We start from the raw sequence: 22,440 nt of genomic DNA, 5'->3' as shown, positions 1-22,440 counted from the left end.
TAAACAAAAATTTATAAAGTCTCATAGTTTAACATCTAAATTGGGCACTATTAAAAATTATGCTTTGTAATAGAATAAATACCAAATTACAATAAATACCAAATATATCCAAATCATGCTATGAAATATAATAGTATTATATTTTTATGTGTTATATTTAATTTTTTATAACGCAATAGGATAAAATTTAACAATAAAAAAAAAAGACAATTATCTTAAAAAAAAAAAAAAAACTAAATTGCATTAACCCAAAGTAGAGTTTTAAAGAGTATAAAAATTTATCAACCTAAAGCAAAGATGCAAGAAAACCAAAAAAATTAAGAGAGAGAGAGAGAGAGAGAGAGAGAGATAGAGAGAGAGAACCTTTTTGTTGTGAGAGAAAACTATGCATAGAATGGAAGAGATAGGGACAAATTTATAGTAAGAGTGTGTGAATAAAAAGAGACAAAAATAAAAGAAGATGAAGGAAAAAAGGAAAAATGATATTAATGTAGAGGATAGTAAGGAGATGAAAAGGTAAGAGAGGGAGAAAAGTTTGAGAAATAATGGGGAGATGAAAAGGTAAGGGAAGGAGAAAGGTTGGAGAAGTGTAAATATTTTTAAAAAATAAATTTTAAAAACAATTATAGAAAAATTGGAAAGAAAAAAGATAATGACGTGGATGCTAATGTGAAGCTAAAGGGTTGCCGTATGAGATTGTAACCGTGGAACACAAAGGGTTGTTGTTTGAAATTGTAATCGTGGAACACAAAGGGTTGTCATCTAAAATTGTAACCGTGAAAGAGATAGGGTTGGAAATTATTTTATTTTATTAGTATTTTTAATTTTAGGAAAACTATTTTTAAATTGTATGACAAATTTAGGAAAAAAAAATGATAATAACATAACTGCTAATGTGTCTTAACCTTAGCGTAGTAACATTAAATGCTACGCTTCAACTTTTAGTAATATATAGATATAGATATAGATATAACGGTTTTTATTTCTTATTTTTCGTTATTGAAAATTTTTGTTTCAATCTTTGGGTCCTTAGATGAAATCACGGTTCCATTCCTTCCTAATATTAGGGTCTTCTCAGTTCTAACCATGTATGCTTAGGATTGTGCAGCTTAAAAGAACAAATATAGATGCTTCTTTTTCTATCTATGGCAAGGAATGGAGATGTTTATTTTTTTGGTAAATTTCACTAACATATCTTGAGGTTTGGGTTAATGCTAACAAGATTCAAGACTTTTCAAAACTAGCCAATTTGGTCCTTAAAGACAACTTAGTCCATAAATAATTAGTTATTTTTTCTCAATTGTTTTAGGGACTAAATTGGCTTTATGAACCAAATTAGTTAGTTTTGAAAAGTCTTGAACCTGATTGGCATTAGCCCAAACCACAGGGGGTGTGAATGAAATTTACCCTTTTTTTTTTTTTTTTTTGGTTCCTAGACTTGTAGACTCTAGTAGTTAAATACAGAAAGATTAACTGAAAGATTAACTAATCGAGTAAGTAGATAAGTATAGACTATTTATAGCAAAAAAAAGAAGATAAGTATAGGCTATTTCCTAAATTAGGCCTCTGGTTCTTGGTCCCTATAAATTAGAGTGGTCAAGCATGAACTACTTTTATGCCGCACCAATGGAGTTTGGTAGACTATTATTAACTGGGTTCTTCGTTTTATGTGTTCTAGGTGTGAGTGGTAAGGAGCTGCAACGCTCAGCTCCTTGTAAGTTTCCAGCAATCTACAACTTTGGTGACTCAAATTCAGACACTGGAGGAATATCAGCAGCATTTGATCCCATTATAGCACCATATGGTGATTCATTCTTTCATAAGCCTGCTGGAAGGGACTCAGATGGTCGGGTACTCATAGACTTCATAGGTACATACATTTCTGTATCACTCTACTTATCTATGGTAAATGCATAGATTCAGGACAGTAGTCTAATTTGAGAAATTTTATACATGCAGCTGAGCACCTAAGATTGCCATACTTGAGTGCATACTTGAATTCACTCGGAACAAATTACCGGCATGGAGCAAATTTTGCCACTGGAGGATCAACTATTAGAAGGCAAAATGAAACCATATTTGAAAATGGCATTAGTCCTTTCTCTCTTGACATCCAGTTTGTGCAATTCCTGCAGTTCAAAGCACGCACTGCTGATCTCTACAACCAAGGTCATTCTTATTAAAAGAAAAAGGACTAATTGTTGTGTGTTTGGGTGAGCTTATTTTCGTCAGCTTATTTTGTTTGTTGTGACTTCCAGCCAAGACAAGAAACAATCTTCCCAGACCCCAGGACTTCTCCAAGGCTCTTTACACATTTGATATTGGTCAGAATGATCTTTCTGCTGGTTTTCGAAAGATGAGCTTCGACCAACTTCGTGCAGCATTGCCAGACATTGTCAATCAGTTAGCCACAGCAGTCCAAGTTAGTAACAAGATTACTAGGATTACTTGAAATAAGAAGATTGTTGTTAGAGACTGGCTCATATTCTGAAGGGAAAGTGACACTGACCTCTAGCTTAAAGTGGCATATATATATAAATTGGCCTGTGCTGAATAATAGGTTGGGGTATGATATTATGATTAGGGTATATTGGGAAATTTAATGTGCAGTAAATACACTGTAAATCCGTTATTTTCTTATAGTGAATTTTTCCACTGCTCGCTCCTGTGCAGTAAATACACTGTAAAGACATTGCCAAAGCACTTAAATTTCTGTGTTGATTCTCTTTTCTCTCTGTTTTCTCTAACATTGCTAAGATTTGAAACATTGAACAATTGTGAGTTTAATTAAGCATGTCTTAATATGAAATGATTGTAATGGACTACTTGCAGCGCATATATCAAGAAGGGGGGAGAACATTTTGGATACACAACACGGGGCCTATTGGATGCTTGCCTTTGAATTTTTTTTACAATCATAATCCACCGCCTGGCTATCTTGACCAGCAAGGCTGTGTCAAGAGTCAAAATGACATGGCTGTAGAGTTCAACAAGCAGCTCAAGGACAGGGTGATCAAACTAAGGGCAGAGCTCCCAGAAGCAGCAATAACATATGTGGATCTATATGCTGCAAAATATGGACTTATCAGCAATGCAAAGAATGAAGGTATTTATCATGATCCTCATCACATTACTTATCAGTTTACATGCCTCTCAAGATTTACAATGACACTCTTTTGAGCTTACAATTTTCGTCACTGTTAAAGTGTTAAGATATGGAACATTTTACTACTATTAATTAGTTTGATATTTCATAAAAGAATACATGTGGCAAACCAAGATTAGTTTGTTGAGAATTCATACACAACCCTAAATTTTTGGGACCAAAGCTTGGTTGTCATCATTATTTTTATCTAATAAGAAATATACATTTTAACTTAAGTAATATCAAAATGAAGTCAAAGCCGAGGAAAAAAGAGCACAAAAGCTCAAAAAGTATAATGTCACTTGCCATTCTGGCCTCTATCTTCCTTGTGAAAAGACTGCATTTGGGTTTCTACCTTAAGGCCATTGTTACATTCATGTCAAAGAAAAGTGTCAAATGTGATGGCTATTACTGATGCTGTGATTCTGGGACAACTTGTTTTACACGAGTAACTTCTTTTACAGGATTTGCCGATCCCCTGAAGGTCTGCTGTGGGTATCATGTGAATTACGATCATGTCTGGTGTGGGTCAAAAGCAATTGTAAATGGAAGTGAGGTGTATGGTGCTTCTTGTGCTAGTCCTTCACAGTATGTTAGCTGGGATGGTGTGCACTACTCTCAGGCTGCTAGTCAGTGGTTTGCTAATCACATACTCAATGGTTCACTCTCAGACCCACCAATTCCAATTATCCAAGCATGTCAAAGGCATTAGTGTGATCACAACCAACCATATGTCAAACATCATAAATTAGTACCAGTAGTTGCAGGCGTGGGACAGTTACAATTTTTTGTGTTGCGTTGATGTTATTTTTTTTGTTCAGTAAAAAGTTGGGTACCTCTTCCAACTACATAATAGAGTCCTCAACGTAAAGAGCTTGTTTCATGCGGCCTTATGTTGTCATATTAATTATTTCAAGTACTTGTATGAAAAAAATATATGATCACTCTTGTTTGAGAATGGAGAGGATAATAATTTTTTTTAGAAATGAATTTTTTCCATGGAATGTTGGATAACTTATACATTGCAAAATGAGCTTCATTTCACATGTCAATAGAAAAAAAAAAATTTCATGTGCTCATATGAATCATTTAAAAGGTTAAAAGAATCATAGTTATAGCAATCCCCTAATTTCTATCTGAATTAAAAATTGGTTTTCAAATTATCATATAAAAACATTCAAATTGTGTAATTTACTCAAACTAAAATGCTAATTTCAAATAAGGGGAAAAAAACATAAAGAAATATAATACCACAAATCATTAAATTAAACAATTAAAAAAAATATTAGTACTTTTTACCATCTATATTTTTTAATAAATTTGAATTTAGAATAAGTAATCTCAATCCAAACCTGTCTTTTCCAATTTTTAAGTAAGTGCATTGAAATGGACCGAAGTAAATCAAATGGACCGAGTAGACCGATTTGGACCAAATTAAACCGAAATAGACCAAGTCATTGGCCACATCACCATTTTTTTTATTTATTGATTTGTTCTAATTTTTTTATAATATTAAATATGTTAACCACTTGACTTTACACATTCAACTTTGATTTTTTTTTTTTCTAATAATATCTTAGACGGTTTAATATATTTAATATTATCAAAAAATTAAAGTAACAAATCAATAGTAAAAAATGGTGACATGGCCAATGATGTAACTCAATAGGAACGTAATAATATTAAATACTACACTTAATTTTAGATATTATATAGATATAGAGATAGGTGCATCAAGATCTTTTCCATGTAGGAGTTTAAAGGGAGTTTCCATACCTAATACTGGTGTAGGATGATGATCTATCAGAAACACTGTTGTAGGGAATGCTTCAACACACAAACTTGGTACTTTACCATGATACGGTGAAGTGAGACCCAATTGATTCTACTATATGGCGGTATTTCCTGGAGTATTAGGTATATTTCAGGGACAAGACATTGTCTAATTATGCAATGGGTAGATAAATATTTTGAGAATTCCAGTTTTCCAAATCCACCACCTCCATCACTTTGCAAAGCTCTAATTTTGTGCTCATGTTGTAATTCCACCAATTTCTTGAATCTTCGGAATCAATCAAAGACAATTGATTTATACCTTAAAGTATACATCCATGCGTAGATAAAGGACACATAGTATTAAAAAATTTGGACAGAAGTAATTGGTGCCATGCACCATAGATCACAATGTATCTTTTGTAGTGGAAAATCACTCTGTGCCTTGTCAACAAAATATGGAAGTTTACAAGTTTTAACCAATCTAACTTCAACAAATGGATTTTTGCTTAAGAAAGGAAATAATTTTTGTAGAGGGTGTCCTAACTGTTGGTGCCAAATCTTCTCTAAAGCTTTCATTTGTAGAGAACAAAGCACATGCTTCCTCCCACATGCAAAGATCACCTTTTCCATGACCATGAGGCAATGTCTTCCATGTTTTCTCATCTCTAATCACAAAGCCATTAGATGAGAAAACGGTGACACAAAATAAATTATCAATAAGTTTTCCAACAGAAAGCAAATTCTTTGTAATATTCAACACCAACAGAACATTTTTAAGATCCTGTAATCCATATGGAGTAGATATAGACATATTTCCAACATGAGTGATTTTATACTCTTCCCGTCACAAATAATAGTTATATCTGCACCTCAATAAGGGTAAAGTGAGTGGAGTTTACCCGCATCATTAGTCATGAGAGGTTGCACCTGACCTAGGAATCCATTCAAGATCTTGCGAATCAGAGAAAGACATTACTGCCACGGCTTATGGGGATCTCTTCATCTTGATAGGCATGATTGATCTATTTCAACAACTGATAGCTTTATGTCCCAGTTTCTCATATATTTGATGTATAACAATCACCTTTTGCTTTTGAGCATTGTGATTCAGCTGTTGAGTACATTGTTGTGTTTGTCCAACTAGTCTTTTTGAGGTACCTAAGAAGTAGGCTGTTGAGCCCAAGTGTAGTGAGATTGAGTAAAGCCATGTCCTTTTGAGCATTGTGATTCAGCTGTTGAGTACATTGTTGTGTTTGTCCAACTAGTCTTTTCAAGGTGCCTCAAGAAGTAGGCTGTTGAGCCCAACTGTAGTGAGATTGAGTAAAGCTGTCCATTTGGATTAAAGTTGCCACCTCCAGGATATCCTTGACTACGACTGTTTGAAGACTGTCGACCTCTATTTTGACATTGAGTAAACAACGCTTTAATTTCATTCAGGTTGTGATTTTCATGTCTTCTCTCACAGATTGACAAGAGATTAACAAACTATTCAAAAGATAGTAAAGGAGATCTTACCTGCATGGCTATGACAAGGTTGTCATACTTGCTTCCAAGTCCATTGAGGGCCCAATAGACTTTGTCTGCATCATCGACAGGTTTGTGTATAGCAGCTAGTTCATCACAGATGACCTTGAAGGCTTCAATACATAAAGATATTCATCTAGGGAACGATAATTCTCTATAACTAAATCTTATTTGTTTTTTGCTACTTATCAAAAAAACTAAATCTAATTTGTTTATGCCAGTAGAAACTATCAGAAAGCCAATAAACTCAAGATCACTCCATAATCTTAAAATCATCAAGACATAAGAGAATTCTCCACGTTAATCAAGTAGCACACATAATAAGCCATGTAATCATACAAAATAATGTGACAGAAAAGATAACATTGAAGTATCTAAACAGAATTTTGACATTGAGTGGATTGGAGTAAAAAAAAAAGAGAATTACCTTTGGCCACCACCCTCATCATCATCACTCAATCCCTCTAGGACTTCAAATCTGCACATAGAGTTACTTCTTCATAAGAAATATTGGTGACATGTAAGTCATGGAGAACTCCAAGACTGCAAATAAATACATGCAGAAAGTTGATATCTTAAACAACAGAACACACCTCCATTGCAGTTTATGGAACAACATCATTAAAGAGAATTTTATAAAACCGTTTTCTTTCTTCAGGGTCGAACAGACCTCCTAACTTGTCTCCCTGGTCATCATTTTCAGACATTTCAGAGTTTCTTTCCTTGCTTTTGTTTAATCTACCCAAAACCATGTCTTTCTTTCTCTTCTCTAAATTCACCAAATAGTGCCTCTTATTATATTCATGAAGTCCCTCCTGCATCAGCTCCCCAAATTTTTCCTTCACAACAACTAAAGGATCTTTATCTATTAGTTCTGACCCATTATATCCCTCTCTAAGAAGTACAGTATATATTTGATACTTATTTGAAACATAATATATGCCAGGGTGCTTAAGCAGCAGAACATTCAATTTCTCTGGCATGCCAAACTCTCTCCTAAAATGGCCTAGCTTCACTATTGACACTTTCTTCCACAGTGTCAACGACAATAACTCATGCACCAAGCCCACAGTCCTCTTCTCCGACTCCTTTGATCCCTCCAATAAACCTCTGGGGTCCAAGTAGGGCGAAATATAAGGAGATGCATTAAATTCATGAAACCTTTCCCATGACTTCACCCAAGTTGAGGGCAATGAACATGAAAAACATGGCTGAGAACCATGCTTCCGAGCAGAGGCTTCTATTGTGGAAACTGCTAAATCAGGGTTCCAAGAAACCAGTTCAATTTCCATTGAACTCCGTCTCCCACTATAATTAACTATCCGGAACATATCCGAGTACTTCGGCACAATTCTAATTAGATAGTCATCTGGAAAACCAAAGTTCCTCTTTAATTCATTAAGTTTCATAACATTGAGTCTATGATTCAAGCTCATCATAAGCAACTTTGCCAATCTATCAACAAATATCGGTTCCTGATTATCTTTGACAGATTCTTCCTCTTCTATCAAAAACATCATCCGTTTTGTTAGCCGGCAATAGTACTCGTCACCAACAAGATAAACTTCAAAGCAGCACGGGTATTTTTTAAGCCAATTTAGAGCTTTGCCTTGGAGATCAAGGGTCTTGAATTTCTTCTGCAGGAATTTCACAGATGCTGCCTGGTTTGGGCATCGAAGAATTATGTTCTTGATCTGATTATTGACTATCCATCGACGATTTCTAGACAGAGCCGATTCGAGATCTGGATCCTTTTTCATTGACCAGAGTGAAAAGTTTCGAATAAAGTACTGAAGGGGCAGCGGAGCATGCACTCGATGATTACTATAATTAAGTTTTTGCAGAAGCATTTTAATCACCATTTTGCAGTTCTTTACACGCACCTCTTCAATATCTAGCAAGAATATATAACCCTGAGAATGCAAATGAAAACCCAATAACTAAAATTTTGCTAGGAAAAATGGTAATATGTTTCCATTTGCTTATATATACAGTAAAAGGGTGACTTATCAAAAATATACAGTAAAATGGTACAACAGAAAATGGGGTTATTATATATAAATAAATAAATAAATAAGGGTTGAAAATTATTATCCTATGCAAATTAAGAAGGAAAAAAAATTTGCAAGTGATTTCAAATCCCATTACAAGCTCTTCCCACCTCCATTAACAATCATATAGTAGATTCCAAGATTTTTTTTTTTTTTTTTTGGCCTTTCAGGTGAATTTCTTTTAAACAATCCGCATCAAATATAACCCAAAGAATGCAAATGAGAACCTAGAAATACTAAAGCTAAACAACCAAAACATTGCAAGGAAAACAGTTCTTTCTTAATCAGTGAGCTATGCACTTACCCAGTGGGTCTCAAACCCACAACCTCACCCTTCATCCATTATAATGAAATGAGAAAGTGTCATTTGAGGTATAGCTCATTGGCCAAGGAAAATAGCAATATGTTTTCCATTTGCTTATAAGTACAGTAAACTAGTTGGAGAGAAGATGGGGTTTCTATAAACACAAAATGATGGGTGGAAAACTATAATTCTATGCAAATTTCAAGCAGGAAAAAAACAATTGAAAGTAATGACAAGTAAAATCCAATACAAGCTTTTCCTACCTGCATTAACAACTATATATAGAGCTTCCAAGATTTTTTTTTTTTTTTTTTGGATGAAATATTTGAGAACTATCCACATAAAAGGATTCTGTGTATGTAATCTTGATAGCACTGATATGGGTATTGTGCACAGCATAGGACTCATTGACACAACCCCACTAATCTAAATTTCATGTCTAGCAACCTAGTGAAAAAGAAGAAGCATAAAAAAAAATTATGAATATATTAATTTGAATCCAAATTCAAAAAAACAAAAAGAAAGAAAGAAACTTTAATGTAGTTTTGCTAAATGTAATTTAAATAAAGAAATTAGGGGGTGTTACCGAATGTAAAGGTGTGAAGAACTATGAAGAAAGCCCTCCCTGTGCAACTTGCTGAACTGGGTTGGACTCGATTGAGTTGAGTTGGGACTAGATAAGGAGCTTTGCCAAATGCGAATTATTACGTATGAAAAAAAAAAAAAAAAAAAAAAAAAAAAAAAAAAAAAAAAAAAAAAACAAAGCAGAACGATTTTATCAAGGACAAGAATTTGGATGAAACAATAGAAACCAAAAAGTAAGCACCAGAGCTGTGCGCGCGTGTGTCTGTGTGTGTGTGAGAAAGTCTGCAAAAGAGAGTGTCGGGGTCAGAACTCCGAACTCGGACTTTGCATTCGTTTCAATACATGGGTAGTGTTGTTGTTGTACTTGTTATTGTTTTTTTTTTTTTTTTTTTTTTTTCTCTAAAGTCCCTAACTAAGTAAAATTTAATCTCTATAAAAAAAAAAAAAAAGTAAAATTTAATCTTATAATTTTAAGAATAGTTATTTTACAACATAATTACACGTAAAGAATTTTTTTAAAGAAGAGCCTTTTGCATTTATGAAAACAAAAATCCTTTGAACTTTATTCATCCCTAAAATTTATATGACTTTATTTTTCTATCCTTAAACTTTAGAAAGTTAGTTTTTTATCTCTAAACTTTTGAAAATTGTATACTTTCTAAATTTATATCTTTACACTTCTTAAAGAAAAAATTCATTGCTATTCTTTTTTTTTTCTTTATATATATATATATATATATATATATATATATGTGTGTATTTATGTCTTTATTTTTATTTCTAAACTAATGGGAAAAAATGCTTCTTAAAAATTTTTATGGACAAAAAAAAAAAAATTCATGCAAATTCCAAAGGCAGAAATAATAATTTAACCTAGTTTTATTATTGTGCCAAAAAGGATGGGTGAGTTCGGTGCAAAATTTGTTCTTCGATAAACTACTCAGGGCTTCCCATCGTTTAGTAAAAAGGGTAATCACCAAGTTGGTCTCCTCTGACCCAATAAGAATGATTATCCTTATGACCAATCAAATTAAACCTTAGATTTTTTTATACAAAAAATAATAATAATAATAATAAATTTCTTTTACCCTCCCTATTTTTACCCCTATACTATTGAGAGGGGGGAACTGTCCTTAAAATTTTTGAGGGGCAAAAAACAAAATTAATGTAAATTCAAGGATGAAAATTATTTTTTAACCTAGTTTTGTTGGTTTCAAATCAAACCTTGAACTTTTAAAAATCATATCAATTTAAACCCCTAATCAAAACCAAAAAGTTCATATTTAAATTGATATTATTTTGGAAATGTAGTATTAAATTTGAAAGTAACAAAAATATAAGGTTTAACTTGTAATAATCTTAAACTTAAATGTTTGAGTTGAAAATTTTCAAACTACATATGATTTTATTTGAAACTACCCCTAAAATATAAGGTTTAAAATGTAATTTACCTTTCTAAGATTTTTTTTTTTTTTGAGAAGAATCTCTCTAAGAAATCTAAAGCACATTTTACTCACTGTTTGGAATAATTTTTATTTTAACATGAGGTGTACAGCAATTTCACTCCCACGCCTTCAAGTAGGTGAATCAATCCACTCAAAATATGAAAATACCATAATAGTCACAAAGCAAAGCTAAGCATCTAATTTCATCATTAGTTTCAGGTTTATGAGTTTATCTAATAAAATTATGTATTTTATATTTTCAACTTTCCTTATATAGTCTATACCCACGAAACCTCCTCCCAATACAGTCCTCATTGCTAATCTTATCTCATTCACAAAAATATCTACTCATGTAGAAATTATTTGATGGAATAAAAGAAAAACTTCTATAAAAAAAAAAATAGTGCTAATCAAAATAAACTTTAGCTACTTTACCAATATTGTAAGAACCAACATTAAACTTCAAAACTCACATTGCAAACATATTTTTTTGTCCCTAAAATTTACACGAAGTTCTTTCTCATTTATGAACTTTGTGTTCTTAAACTTGAAATTTTTTTTTTTTTCAATCCGTAAACTATTTAAAAATATCTTTTTTTGTCCCTTGACTTTAAAAATAACTTTCAGAAACAATAATTGCATACCGCTTGTTCACCTCTAGCATGCCCTTTTTTTTTTCTTTTTTAAATGTAATGGTTCATGTCAGATTCTCTAATGCTAAAAATAGTACCACTTGGTTTGAGATGTAAGATAAAAGTTAACGGGAATGGACAGAAGAACAGAAAGTCAATGGTTTCAAAAGTAGAGAGAGAGAGAGAGAGAGAGAGAGAGAGTAACAAGGAATAAATTTTCCTTCAATATAACATAGAAAAGTAACAGAAGATAGTATTACATTATCGCCTCCAAATGACCAAAAGAGGAACATAATAAGGCATGTAATGTTCAGGTTCACAATGCTACATAACACTTGAGATTTATACATGGCTATAAACGGCATGAATTCATTGGCGAGGTTCCTCAGGCAGAGCTACCACCTTTTGGAAGGGTACCGTCCTTTGCGGCAATGCTCCATTTTCCTCATCATCGTCAAATTCCAGTAAATAACTGCCCCACCAAAACATGAAATACCATATTATTGACAACATAATATAAAGAACTTATTAGAGTGAAAAATCCTCAGGTTTCAATATACAGAAGATTGATACATTTGGAAAGTGGAACCACATGGCAATGTCATCATTCTTCTGCATCTTCCTTACATGAAGAAATGACTTTGCTAAAGAAATTCAGCCTATTTGTTTCCTTAAAAAACGTTAAACATTCATTTTTTTTCTCATATGTTTATCATTTCAGTGACTAAGGAAATCAAATTACATAAGAAGCTATGGTATTAAAAACTGTGCACCATAACCTACAAGAAACTAATAACACAAATTGAGGTCCTTTTTTTTTTTTTTTTTTTGTTGGGTTCCCAAAACGCAAAAAATTTTATGCATTCTTTCCAGAATTATACACTGACAATAAAAGACAAAGAATGATATCACTTACTCATCCGTCTTCCTCTGGATATATTTTGAACCATTGACACAAGGCCACGACATGCAAAATTACGACTAGTAGTTAGATTCACCAAACTCTCAGGCATATTTAAAAGGAGTGTAAGAATCTATAGAATATTGAAATTCACAGGAAATTAATGATAACTTCTGTTCAAGTAAAGAAAATAGATAGAAATGTCACCTTGCGATGGACATTAACAACAGTTGCCTTATAAAGTGCAGTCGTTCCTGGATAGACAGCCAAAACTTGACTTCCAGTAGGGAAATCTTGGACGTTACTAAGATCATTTTTCTTGGGGAAAGGAATTATTCTTGACATGGGCAGCTTGTACTTTCTAAGAGCAGCAAGGAAAAAAGAAAAAAGAATGTCAATCTCAGATGAAAATAGTTCAATTACATAAAAAAGTAAACCATATTATTCCTCCACGCAACTAACAGTAAGACAACCAGCACTCATCATTACTTGCCAAAGAAAAAAAAATTGATAAGAAAAGGCAACACTCAGCATCTCTAGCCAAATCCAGCTCACCACGAACCATGTAAGTTTCAATCATAAATCTGAAAGACTTATCCACATTCTTTACATATTTTTAATAAAGAAAGTCGCATCTAGCAATCACCAACACATAAGGACTCTTCATAACAAACTGGCCAGCTTAAAGACCAATTTAAATCAGGGCAAAAAGAAAAGCAATTTTGACACAACAGAGTACTAGTCACAAAGGAGCATCAAGAAAAAAGAAAAGGGGGGTGGGGAGGGGGGCTTTACAAAAAATGGGAAAAGGCTTTTCTTTTTCCTTTTTCGTATTCCTTTCTCTCTCCCTATGTTTCCTTGGTGGAAAAGATGCAGTCAAAAGTCATACAACCCTTGGAAACAGTATGATTTTCAATAAAATTAAGCCTCTTAGATGTAGTTTAATTCCAGTAGAAACTATCTGTAAGCCAATAAAACCCAGATCACTCTATAACCTAAAACCATTAAGATGTAAGAGAATTCTCAATGAGTCAAGTAGCATGCATAGTTGGAAAGAGAAAGATAACATAGAAGTATCTAAATAGAATATAACATTGGGCAGTCAAATTGGAGTCAGAAAAAGACAGTTACCTTTGGCCGCCACCCTCATCATCATCACCCGGTTCCTCATCTAGGACTTCAAATCTGCAATTAGAGTTGCTTCTTCATAAATCAGGAATAAAGTAATCTCTGAAGGTAAAACAATTTTTATTTAAAAAATATATAAATTAAAAAATTAAAAAATAATAATAAAAATAAAAATAAAAAGACCTAGGATAGTGATGCAGGTAGTACAACCAGAATTATTTTAGACTTATTATTCAAGAATTTTTCTTATTTGAGATACCATATTTCATTTTTGAATTTTGAATTTGGGCATTAAAGTAGTGATGCAGGGAGCACAACCAACATAATTTAAGAGTTAAGAGTTTATTCTTTCTTTCTTTTTTCTTATTTAAATACCATATTTCATTTTAGAATTTTGAACTAGATGTTTTGTTATCCATTTTCTACCTACCCATTCTGCATCAAGAAGAATATTCCTTATCCCTTTGTTCCATCACTAATTACTGGAAACACAAGATAAATGCAGTAACTTCTATCTAGGGTAAAAATAAACCAAGCAGATCACAAACAGTATGATGTTATCTCCATAACAAGCTCATTCAAGTTTGTATATTAACCAATCTAGAGTAACCCTTATGGTATCATTCCTCAATGACTCAGCCTCAAGCAGTCAAGTTCTACTTAGGCATGTGAAATATGGAGCATATAATATTTCTGAGTTAGACGGCTATATTCATTTGGCATGTGTTTAAATGGTTATACATTGCACCTAATCAATAGAAAAGCTGCATCTCCTCCATGCCTTAATTCATTCCAAAATAAGTTCATAGCCCAAGCTTCAACTTGATGTCGAGCCAGGCAATTGAATTGGTGCCACAATCAAATTTGATAGATAAATGGGAAAGTCATAAGATGAGCTTGGCTCTTTTCTTTTTTTTCTTTTTCTTTCTTGAGCTAGCTTCAAGCTCAAACAACACAATTATCATTTGATGAGCTGGCTCAAACTCGTGATGATCTTGAAGAAGTGCTTTAATTCTCTGACAAAGTTAAAATAATGACATGATGATGTCCAATTTAAAGGAACTAAACTTACTCTCTTGTCTCCTTATCAAAATGCAGAACTTTTACAACAAACCACTCATCCTTATCAGCCTCATCTAGTCTGACTCTAGCTGCTACCTGAAATAACAATTCACATCAATAAAACAGAATGGCACAAAAAACCATTCAAGTGAAAGAATTTGTTAGCCAAAAGAATTAATTAGTTGGATGTGCTATCTATAAAGAAATCATGCATGATTAAAAAATATATCATAATATACCTGTTCACCCTTTAAATTAGAACAAGCCTCAAGTTGACTTCGCATACTAGTGGAACTCCTTGAAATATCTGAATCATTCTTCATTCTTTTCCTTTTCTGATCATTGCCTTCTGTAATTTATGTATTGTCAGCCAAATGAACTAAGTATCTAATTCCATAAAGCAAGACAAGCATCTCATTGGAATCAGCCATGAAAATGCATTTTACTGGCTTCGTGTTTTATATTCACAAGCAAAGCTGTACAAGTTGATGACACTTAAATGCTAATTTATATGCCTTTTTAAAACTTATTTGTGAGAAGTTTTGCACGTCAACCACCAAAACTTGATAACATGCCATATCCATTGTTGTTGATGCAACTATCTATCACAATGTATAGCAGACACAGTCAGTGATTAGCAACAGGATTGCAGAGTAATTTTGAAAACTGAAAAATATGCTTCAATTAACTAATTAAAAGATTTAAGTTATTAGCTTGAAATGAAATGCCCAGCATTAAATTTAAGAGTGCTGTTTAAGATGGCTAATCTTGAAGTTCTTGGCATTTGATCCTCTTTAGAGAACTAAATGGAAATCCAAAGACTACAGGTAATCTAAAGACTAAAAGTAATTAAAAATAACATAACCTTTTTTTAAATGCAAAAGTACACATGAGAATAGCTAAGTTCCTGCTGTGAATCAAGAGAATTGCAATCTGATACGCACCCAAGTTCTTTTTATCTCAACAATATAATAGGCATACATGCTTATCTACACTCCAATTTCTTCCCATCAAAGTCCAAATGCATAACTCTACACAGCTAGTAGAATATGTATTGGAAAGTAGCCATAAAAGAAAGATGAAAGTAACCAAAAAAAAAACCCACTTTGTAAATTTAAACATGAAAGCTTGATTACAAGGTTACTGATGCATAACTCCTTATGGCTAGTAGAATATGCAGTAGAACGTAAATTAAAAACAAACCAAGGCTAGAGACATTTATCAGCTGGTTATTATTATTGAAAACTGTTTTATTTATATAAGCTATTTATCACTGAAAACCTTAAAAAGGAAACCTTGATCAAAAGCTTTCAGCATTCATTAATGTGTCCATAATAACCAATCTTATAGCTCAAAGATTCTATTAGAAACCTATCCTTCTTCGTGGTTGTCCTGGAGGCCCGGTAGGAAGCAGAGCATCAAGTTGATTTAACAACATGTTGGAAACGCTACAGCAAGTACAATACTTAGAATCATATATGGTGCAAAATACATTTCTTTAAAATAAAATAAAAAAATAAAAAAAAAAAAAAAAATGAAAGAAAGTAGAAGATATCAACTTTATAAAAGTTATAGAATGGACATAATCCAAAAAAAAAATGGACATACTTTACTTCAGCCTCTGACAGATCTTTTGCATGAGTATACAAAATTTTCAACCTAGATAATGAATTATCCCCAGGCTTCTCAACCACCTCAGGAGCTGCAACAACATACAACAAAAGATATAAAAACCAACTACAAAAGAAAACAGAACTAGAATGTCAAGGAAGGATATTGGATCACATTGTAGTTTACTGCCGGAGACATTGGGATGGTAGTGGTGGGATTCAGTTGCATGGCTGTCAATGACAATAGTGGTGGCAGAATAGGTAAATGGCTGAAATTGAGATGATAATAGTGATGTATGGGGGTCAAGATAATAGTAGCAGTGGGTTAGTGATTGATGGTGGCAACAACAGTCTTAAGGACTAGCAAAAAGATGGTGGAAAGGTTGTTGTTCTCAACTAAAAGTGGAGTAATTGTGTAATAGTTAAGGCAATGGTGACTGCAGTGAAAGACGATTATAGTGGTGGCAGTGGTGTTGTCAATTAGTAGCTTTAGATAATTAATTAATACGAATCTTCATAAAGTATATAATTTATGTTAGCTTAATGTAAATAATTCTTTTTTTTTTTTAAATAGGTAAGATAAGATATCATTAAAAAAAGACTATGACATGGAAAAAACATGAGGTGGCCACAAAAATACAAAAGAGACATAAAACTATGCACAATAAGAAAGGGACTCTAAAAACATCGGGAGGGACTCAATAGATGTGAGTCCCCAAATCTGTGACCAATCAAACAAAGTCCCTATAAAAGACCCAAGATATTGCTCCCTCGAGCTTTCCATATCCTCAAAGGTATGCTTGTTTCTCTCCCTCCAAATACACCACATCAAACACAATGGCATCAAATTCCAAATATCTGAAGAATGCTTCCCTAGCCAATTCCTCCACCTGAGCAAAAGACCATTCACCCTCTCAGGAATCACCCATGCAACCCCAAAAGATTTAAAAACAAAATTCCACAACCAGCAAGCCTACCCACAATGAAGTAAAAGATGGTCCACTGATTCCCCATCATATCTGCACATGCAACACGAATCTACTAAATAAAAGCCTCTCCTCCTTAAACTATCAGTTGTGAGAATCTTTCCCCAAGCCACTGTCCAAACAAAAATGGATACTCTCTGGGAAGCCTTAACCCCCCCAAATTGCTTTCCAAGGGAAGATAACAAAGGATGATGCCCTCAGCCCACAATAAAAAGACCAAATCTCAAACTCCCCATTCTTCCACAACTTCCACCTCATCATAAGGAATATGGGTCTCCAAGATGTGAGAAAGAATATGGGTCTCCAAGATATGAGTAAAAGCTGCCACTGCATCTAGTTCCCAATCATTCATGGAGTTATTTTGGCATCAAACAACCATTTAGTTAGCACAGGGGCTTTGGCAATGCTTGCTTGAGGGGGAAAAAAGGTGGGTAACTGAAAAGGGAAGGAGGAAAGTGGCTATTCTTTGTGTAATCGGGTGTAGAAGGGGAAGAAGGGTGGCAGATTGCATGAAGCCCACTCCCTCTAGGGCCCTCCAACTTGGAGACAAGGTAGGAACAGGCAAGAAAAAAAGTGTGTTTCAGTTGTTAATAACCATGGAACAAATAACATAAAACCAAACACTTTAGAAAAAGGTAATGCTCCCTTCCCTTCAACATTGTTAGACTTATGGTTAAGTGAATAAATTCACTATTTCCTAACAGCTTAAACTTTTGGGACAATCAATAGTTTAACATGGATCAGGAGATCCTGAGTTCGATCCCTGGCTTTACTCTACCTCCCATTTAAAATGTTAAATTCTCACTTGTTAGGCCCCCACAAGTGAGGGGGAGTGTTAGACTTACGGTTAAGTGAATAAATTCACCATTTCCTAACAGTTTAAGTTTTTGGGACAATCGGTAGTTTAACAAACATCATACAATCAAACATAGTCCAATGGACAGCAGCAGCTATGAGTTTGGAGATCATGAAAAAGTTATCATTAATATGCTCAATAAAGTAAGTTTGAGATGTTTGGAAACAATCTCTTACAGAATTTAACTTTACTGACTTTTATACATAGTTACAGAGAAATAGCATCTTATAGATTTTGCCTTCATAGGTAATTGTCTGTACAATTGAAGTATAATATATAAAACATAACAAATGCATACAAAGGAAGTTAATCTGTAAGAATTGATAGAAGCCAAGATATAGGCCTCCAGTTACGCAGACCTATGGCATAGATGTAAGAAGAAGACAGCCCAACCTGTGGCTTTATGGATGGCGCCAACTAATGATTGGGCCTGAAGACCTAATCCCAGTCATTTAATAATTAGGGTTTCTTTTATGAAATTTGATGTTTTCTTTTCTTGTTTGGTTAGGCGTTTGAGTTCTTTTCTTGCAAGAAAATTAAAGTTATTTTCTATCCCTACTAGGATAAAATGTTTGGAACTTTATTTAAAGAATCCAAGGCTTCAGTTTTGTTTTACAGTTTGATCAATTAATAAAATTTCTCTTAGAATTTTATAATGGTCTGATGTTGACTCCAGCCAACCCTAGGTGCTAACTCCTAGAAGTTTGTATTCTCTTGCTTGGTGTTAACTCCTAGGACATCTATCTTTTATTTTCTGTTCTTCAGATTTATTTTTGCATCGTTTTGGTTTTGTCCTTTGTCAAACACTTTACTCTTGCACAAAGGTTGAAACTGGCATATGATTTATTGCATAACGTATTCATTTTTCTACATGTACCCATTTATCTCAAGGTCAAGTTGATGTGCAAAGATTTTTTTATTATTGAGTTGTATATCACCATTTCTTACCTTACATAAATGGGTAATATAAAAAAAATTAGTAATAAAAGGTAACATAAGATTACAATGATATCATTTATAAGAGGTTTGTGTGAAAAGATGCACCAGTCCTTATATGAAACAGTGACTGTATACACTCAAATAATCATTGAAAGATCTAACTAGCTGTATTCCCTTAATGAAATATTCTCAATACCACCGATATCCCCATCAAGCATCCTTAACAATCTAGAAGCTAACACAGTGATCCCACTTGTCGTCTTAAATCCATGTTTATTTATCACTTAAGGAATCCTATCAAAGTTGAGCTTCTATAACCCATAAACTTGATCTAATATGAACTCTAGTAATCCAAATTAGGCACCTTTACAGACTTAGTACAAACTACTAAATTAAACAACAAAATTTAGTTAAAGTGGTGACCTCCCCGTTGATCACAACCGAGTGACTAATTCTAGGTCCACAATCTACACATTTTAATTCCATGATCAAATATAGGTTTTCCTAAAAATGAAAACCAAGATAGTAATTTAAACTTTCTCACACTCATAAATTGATAAAAACCACCCACGTCATCCGTTCAAAACACATCCACATTCAATGACACCAAAACCAATTGTCAACAAAGCTCATAATTAGAAATAAAACCTAGCTAGCTTAGGATTTAGACTTTAACAGATTTCCTCGTACCAATTATCTTCATTCTATTTTTTCCATTGAAGTACTTTCAGACTCTATTCCTAAACTGAATCAACCCTGTGACTCCTTTTTTTCCCCATTCAATATACATATGAAACAATTTTCAATTATTTGACATAAACTTTCTATAGTCAGGTATATGAATCTATTTGGAATTTGGGTGAGAAAAAGGAAATTACTATATTGCTTAAGAAATTAGATACCTAACTAAGCAATTTTAAATTTTTCTATTACTCTCCTATGTTCTTTAACAGATCCAAATGGAGGCTTAATGAGATATCATCGCATAATGTATTCCTTCTTCCACATGTACCCATTTATCTTAAGGTCAAGTTGACACACATAGTAGATATTTTATAATACTGTTGTATGTTACCATTCCTTACCTTTCATAAATGGATAATCTAAAGAGGCCAGTAATAAAAGGCAACATATGATTACAATCATATCATTTATTTTTAATTGGTAAGTAAGAAATTTTAGTTGAATGAAGGAATACGCCTCCAGTAGTACACAAGATGCGTACTGGAACTGCAGAATTAAGACATATTACAGGAATCTAAGGAAAAAATACATATAGATCTCAAGTACATGGGCGTTACAGCCACCAAATCTAACAGAGATCTTAAGACAATCATCTTAAGCTCCATTGCTGTGCGTTCTGTTACTTCAAAAGCCCGATTGTTCCACTCAAGCCAAATGATCCACATAAGGCACAATGGAATGGCCTTCCAGCAATTACCACCCCTGAGTTTGCTAAAGCGACCCATCCAACCGGCCAACAGGTCCACCACACGGCAAGGCATAACCCATTGCACACCAAATAAGCACAAAACCAAAGACCATAATTCCCTAGCCTAGAATACTCACAATGCAGCATAATATGATCTACATTCTGTCTATTCTTCTTACACTAAAAGCACTGGTCAACAACAATAATCCCACGCCTCCGAAGTCTGAAGGTTATCTAAATTCAGAATTCTCACCCAAATGGTAGTTCGCACAAAAAAGGACACTTTTAAAGGGCTTTGACCTTCCAAATCGAATTCCAGGGAAAAGAGTTAGATTCCCCATTAGAAAGCAGTTTCTAAAAAGATTTAACCTCAAATAACTTCCATACTGTGGGTCTCCAACAAATGTGATCTTCAGTTTCCAGCCTTACAAGATATCATTTATGACAAAATAAGATACCGTTGAATATAATTATAAGAGGTTTGTATGAAAAGATGCATCAGTCTTCATATGAAACAGTGACTGTATACACGCAAATAATCATCAGAGTATCTAACTAGCTGTATTCCCTTAATGACATACACTCAAAACAACTGGTATCCCTATCGAGTATCCTAAATAAGCTAGAAGTTAACACAGTAATCCCACTTGTCTTCTTAAATTCATGTTTATTTTTAACTTAAGGAATCCCAACAAAGTTGAGCTTCTATAACCCATAAAGTCAACCTATAATGAACTATACAACAAAATTTAGCTAAAGTGATGAGCTGATGAGGCCCTCATTGATCACGACACAGTGACCGATTACAAGTCCACAATTTACACATTTTAATCCCATCATGAAATAATTCCCATCTTGACTACCCCAAAAATGAACACCCAGATAGTAGTTTAAACTATCTCACACTCACAAACTGATAAAAAAAAAAAACCACCCAAACCATCCCTTCAAAACATAACCACAGTCAATGACACCAAAACCGATTGTTACAATGCTCATAATTAGAAACAAAACCCAGCTAGGATACCTCAAATAGCAGCTAATTTCAATCAAACCCATCTCCAAAAAAACAAAAACTCAAAGCATTCAAACACATAACTATAAAAATTTTATAATAAAAAAAAAAAAAAAATCTAAACAAGAACACAAACATTAACTAAATTAACATATACCCATTAATCCAAGGTACTAAAAGATAAACACTGAACCTCAAGTTTCAATTTTTATTTGAATTTATAAATTTGGGTCAATTAGTTAAAACAGGAAAGGCTTACTGGCTTGAAGCTTCTTGTGCATCTTGTTGATCTCGCCCAGCACTTCCTCTTGTTCTTTCCTTAACCGATCGAGCTCCTTTGAGCTCTCCAAGATTCCAGAAATCTCCGGAGACGACATTGTTTCTTGTCGACAAGTTTAATTTACAACGACTACAATTTCACTTTCATCATCTCGATTTTCCGACGTTAAAAATACCCCAAAAAAAAAAATTACCAACTAAAAACTAAAAATAAAAGTATATTAATATTACACACAAATTGCTGAATTTTGTAGTTGCTGGGGTTTGAGAATTATTGCTAAAGGCAAGGAAAATAAGCGATGTCGTTTTATGAACGGTAATGTTTGTTTATTCATCGAATCGGTTATGGATAAATAAGGTTTTAAAAGTAGTATAGGTATTATGGCATTCTTTTTTAGGTTGGTATTTATGGGATTTTTTTTGTGTGACTGAGGTTGCCAAGTGGAGGATTGACAAGTAAGGCGAAACAAACTTTAATGGTGTTTCTTCAACTGAAACTTCTGTTCGGTTGCCACGTGTGATATACTGATTGCTTTTTCTTTTTCTTTTTTCTTTTTTTCCTTTTTTGGGGCTTTGTGTTTTTTTTTTTTTTTTCTTTTTTTGGTCAATGCATTTGACACAAGTTTTTGGAGTCGATGTCTGTTTTGAACATAGAAAGCCCTATGTTTTAGGCTGCGTTTGAATTGGGAGTAAATCATTTTTGAAAATAATTTTTGACATTTTTGCGTGTTTGGGTGTTCCGAAAAATTCTATTTTCCGAAAAATCACTT

General features: G+C 33.4%; 3 protein-coding genes across 7 annotated transcripts; 1 reads left to right on the top strand and 2 right to left on the bottom strand.

Annotated features, from left to right (window-relative positions):
• The first annotated feature begins 1,623 nt into the window (after window positions 1-1,623).
• LOC112024039 (GDSL esterase/lipase At5g14450) lies at window positions 1,624-3,935 on the top strand. The gene is made up of 5 exons (XM_024056677.2): window positions 1,624-1,870; window positions 1,960-2,169; window positions 2,259-2,422; window positions 2,833-3,106; window positions 3,610-3,935. Exons 1-5 carry the CDS (start codon window positions 1,627-1,629, stop codon window positions 3,855-3,857), a joined length of 1,140 nt encoding a protein of 379 aa, XP_023912445.1. The 5' UTR covers window positions 1,624-1,626; the 3' UTR covers window positions 3,858-3,935.
• A 1,326-nt stretch (window positions 3,936-5,261) lies between these two features.
• Window positions 5,262-9,745, bottom strand: LOC112023978 (protein WHAT'S THIS FACTOR 1 homolog, chloroplastic). 4 transcript variants are annotated; one of them, XM_024056619.2, is made up of 5 exons: window positions 9,387-9,745; window positions 7,039-8,358; window positions 6,873-6,923; window positions 6,437-6,558; window positions 5,262-6,317 (listed from the first exon to the last, which is right to left on the bottom strand). In XM_024056619.2, the coding sequence occupies exon 2, from the start codon at window positions 8,305-8,307 to the stop codon at window positions 7,051-7,053; it is 1,257 nt and encodes a 418-aa protein (XP_023912387.1). In that variant the 5' UTR covers window positions 8,308-8,358; window positions 9,387-9,745; the 3' UTR covers window positions 5,262-6,317; window positions 6,437-6,558; window positions 6,873-6,923; window positions 7,039-7,050. The 4 variants fall into 4 exon arrangements, with proteins under 4 accessions (XP_023912387.1, XP_065619267.1, XP_023912389.1 ...); XM_065763195.1 differs by having other exon boundaries at window positions 6,437-6,531; XM_024056621.2 differs by having other exon boundaries at window positions 6,437-6,501.
• A 1,918-nt stretch (window positions 9,746-11,663) lies between these two features.
• LOC112023971 (SAGA-associated factor 29 homolog A) lies at window positions 11,664-22,094 on the bottom strand. Of its 2 annotated transcripts, none has more exons than XM_024056609.2 (9): window positions 21,651-22,094; window positions 16,162-16,255; window positions 15,925-16,001; window positions 14,793-14,902; window positions 14,564-14,649; window positions 13,495-13,548; window positions 12,571-12,724; window positions 12,379-12,392; window positions 11,664-11,934 (listed from the first exon to the last, which is right to left on the bottom strand). In XM_024056609.2, the coding sequence occupies exons 1-9, from the start codon at window positions 21,766-21,768 to the stop codon at window positions 11,832-11,834; spliced, it is 810 nt and encodes a 269-aa protein (XP_023912377.1). In that variant the 5' UTR covers window positions 21,769-22,094; the 3' UTR covers window positions 11,664-11,831. The 2 variants fall into 2 exon arrangements, with proteins under 2 accessions (XP_023912377.1, XP_023912378.1); XM_024056610.2 differs by having other exon boundaries at window positions 14,793-14,899.
• Window positions 22,095-22,440: the final 346 nt, after the last annotated feature.

Source organism: Quercus suber, unplaced genomic scaffold (assembly GCF_002906115.3).
Source record: "Quercus suber isolate HL8 unplaced genomic scaffold, Cork oak 2.0 scaffold_496, whole genome shotgun sequence".
Taxonomy (NCBI): domain Eukaryota; kingdom Viridiplantae; phylum Streptophyta; class Magnoliopsida; order Fagales; family Fagaceae; genus Quercus; species Quercus suber.
Note: the sequence above shows the minus strand (reverse complement) of the source record. Positions and strands in the feature narration are given on the sequence as shown.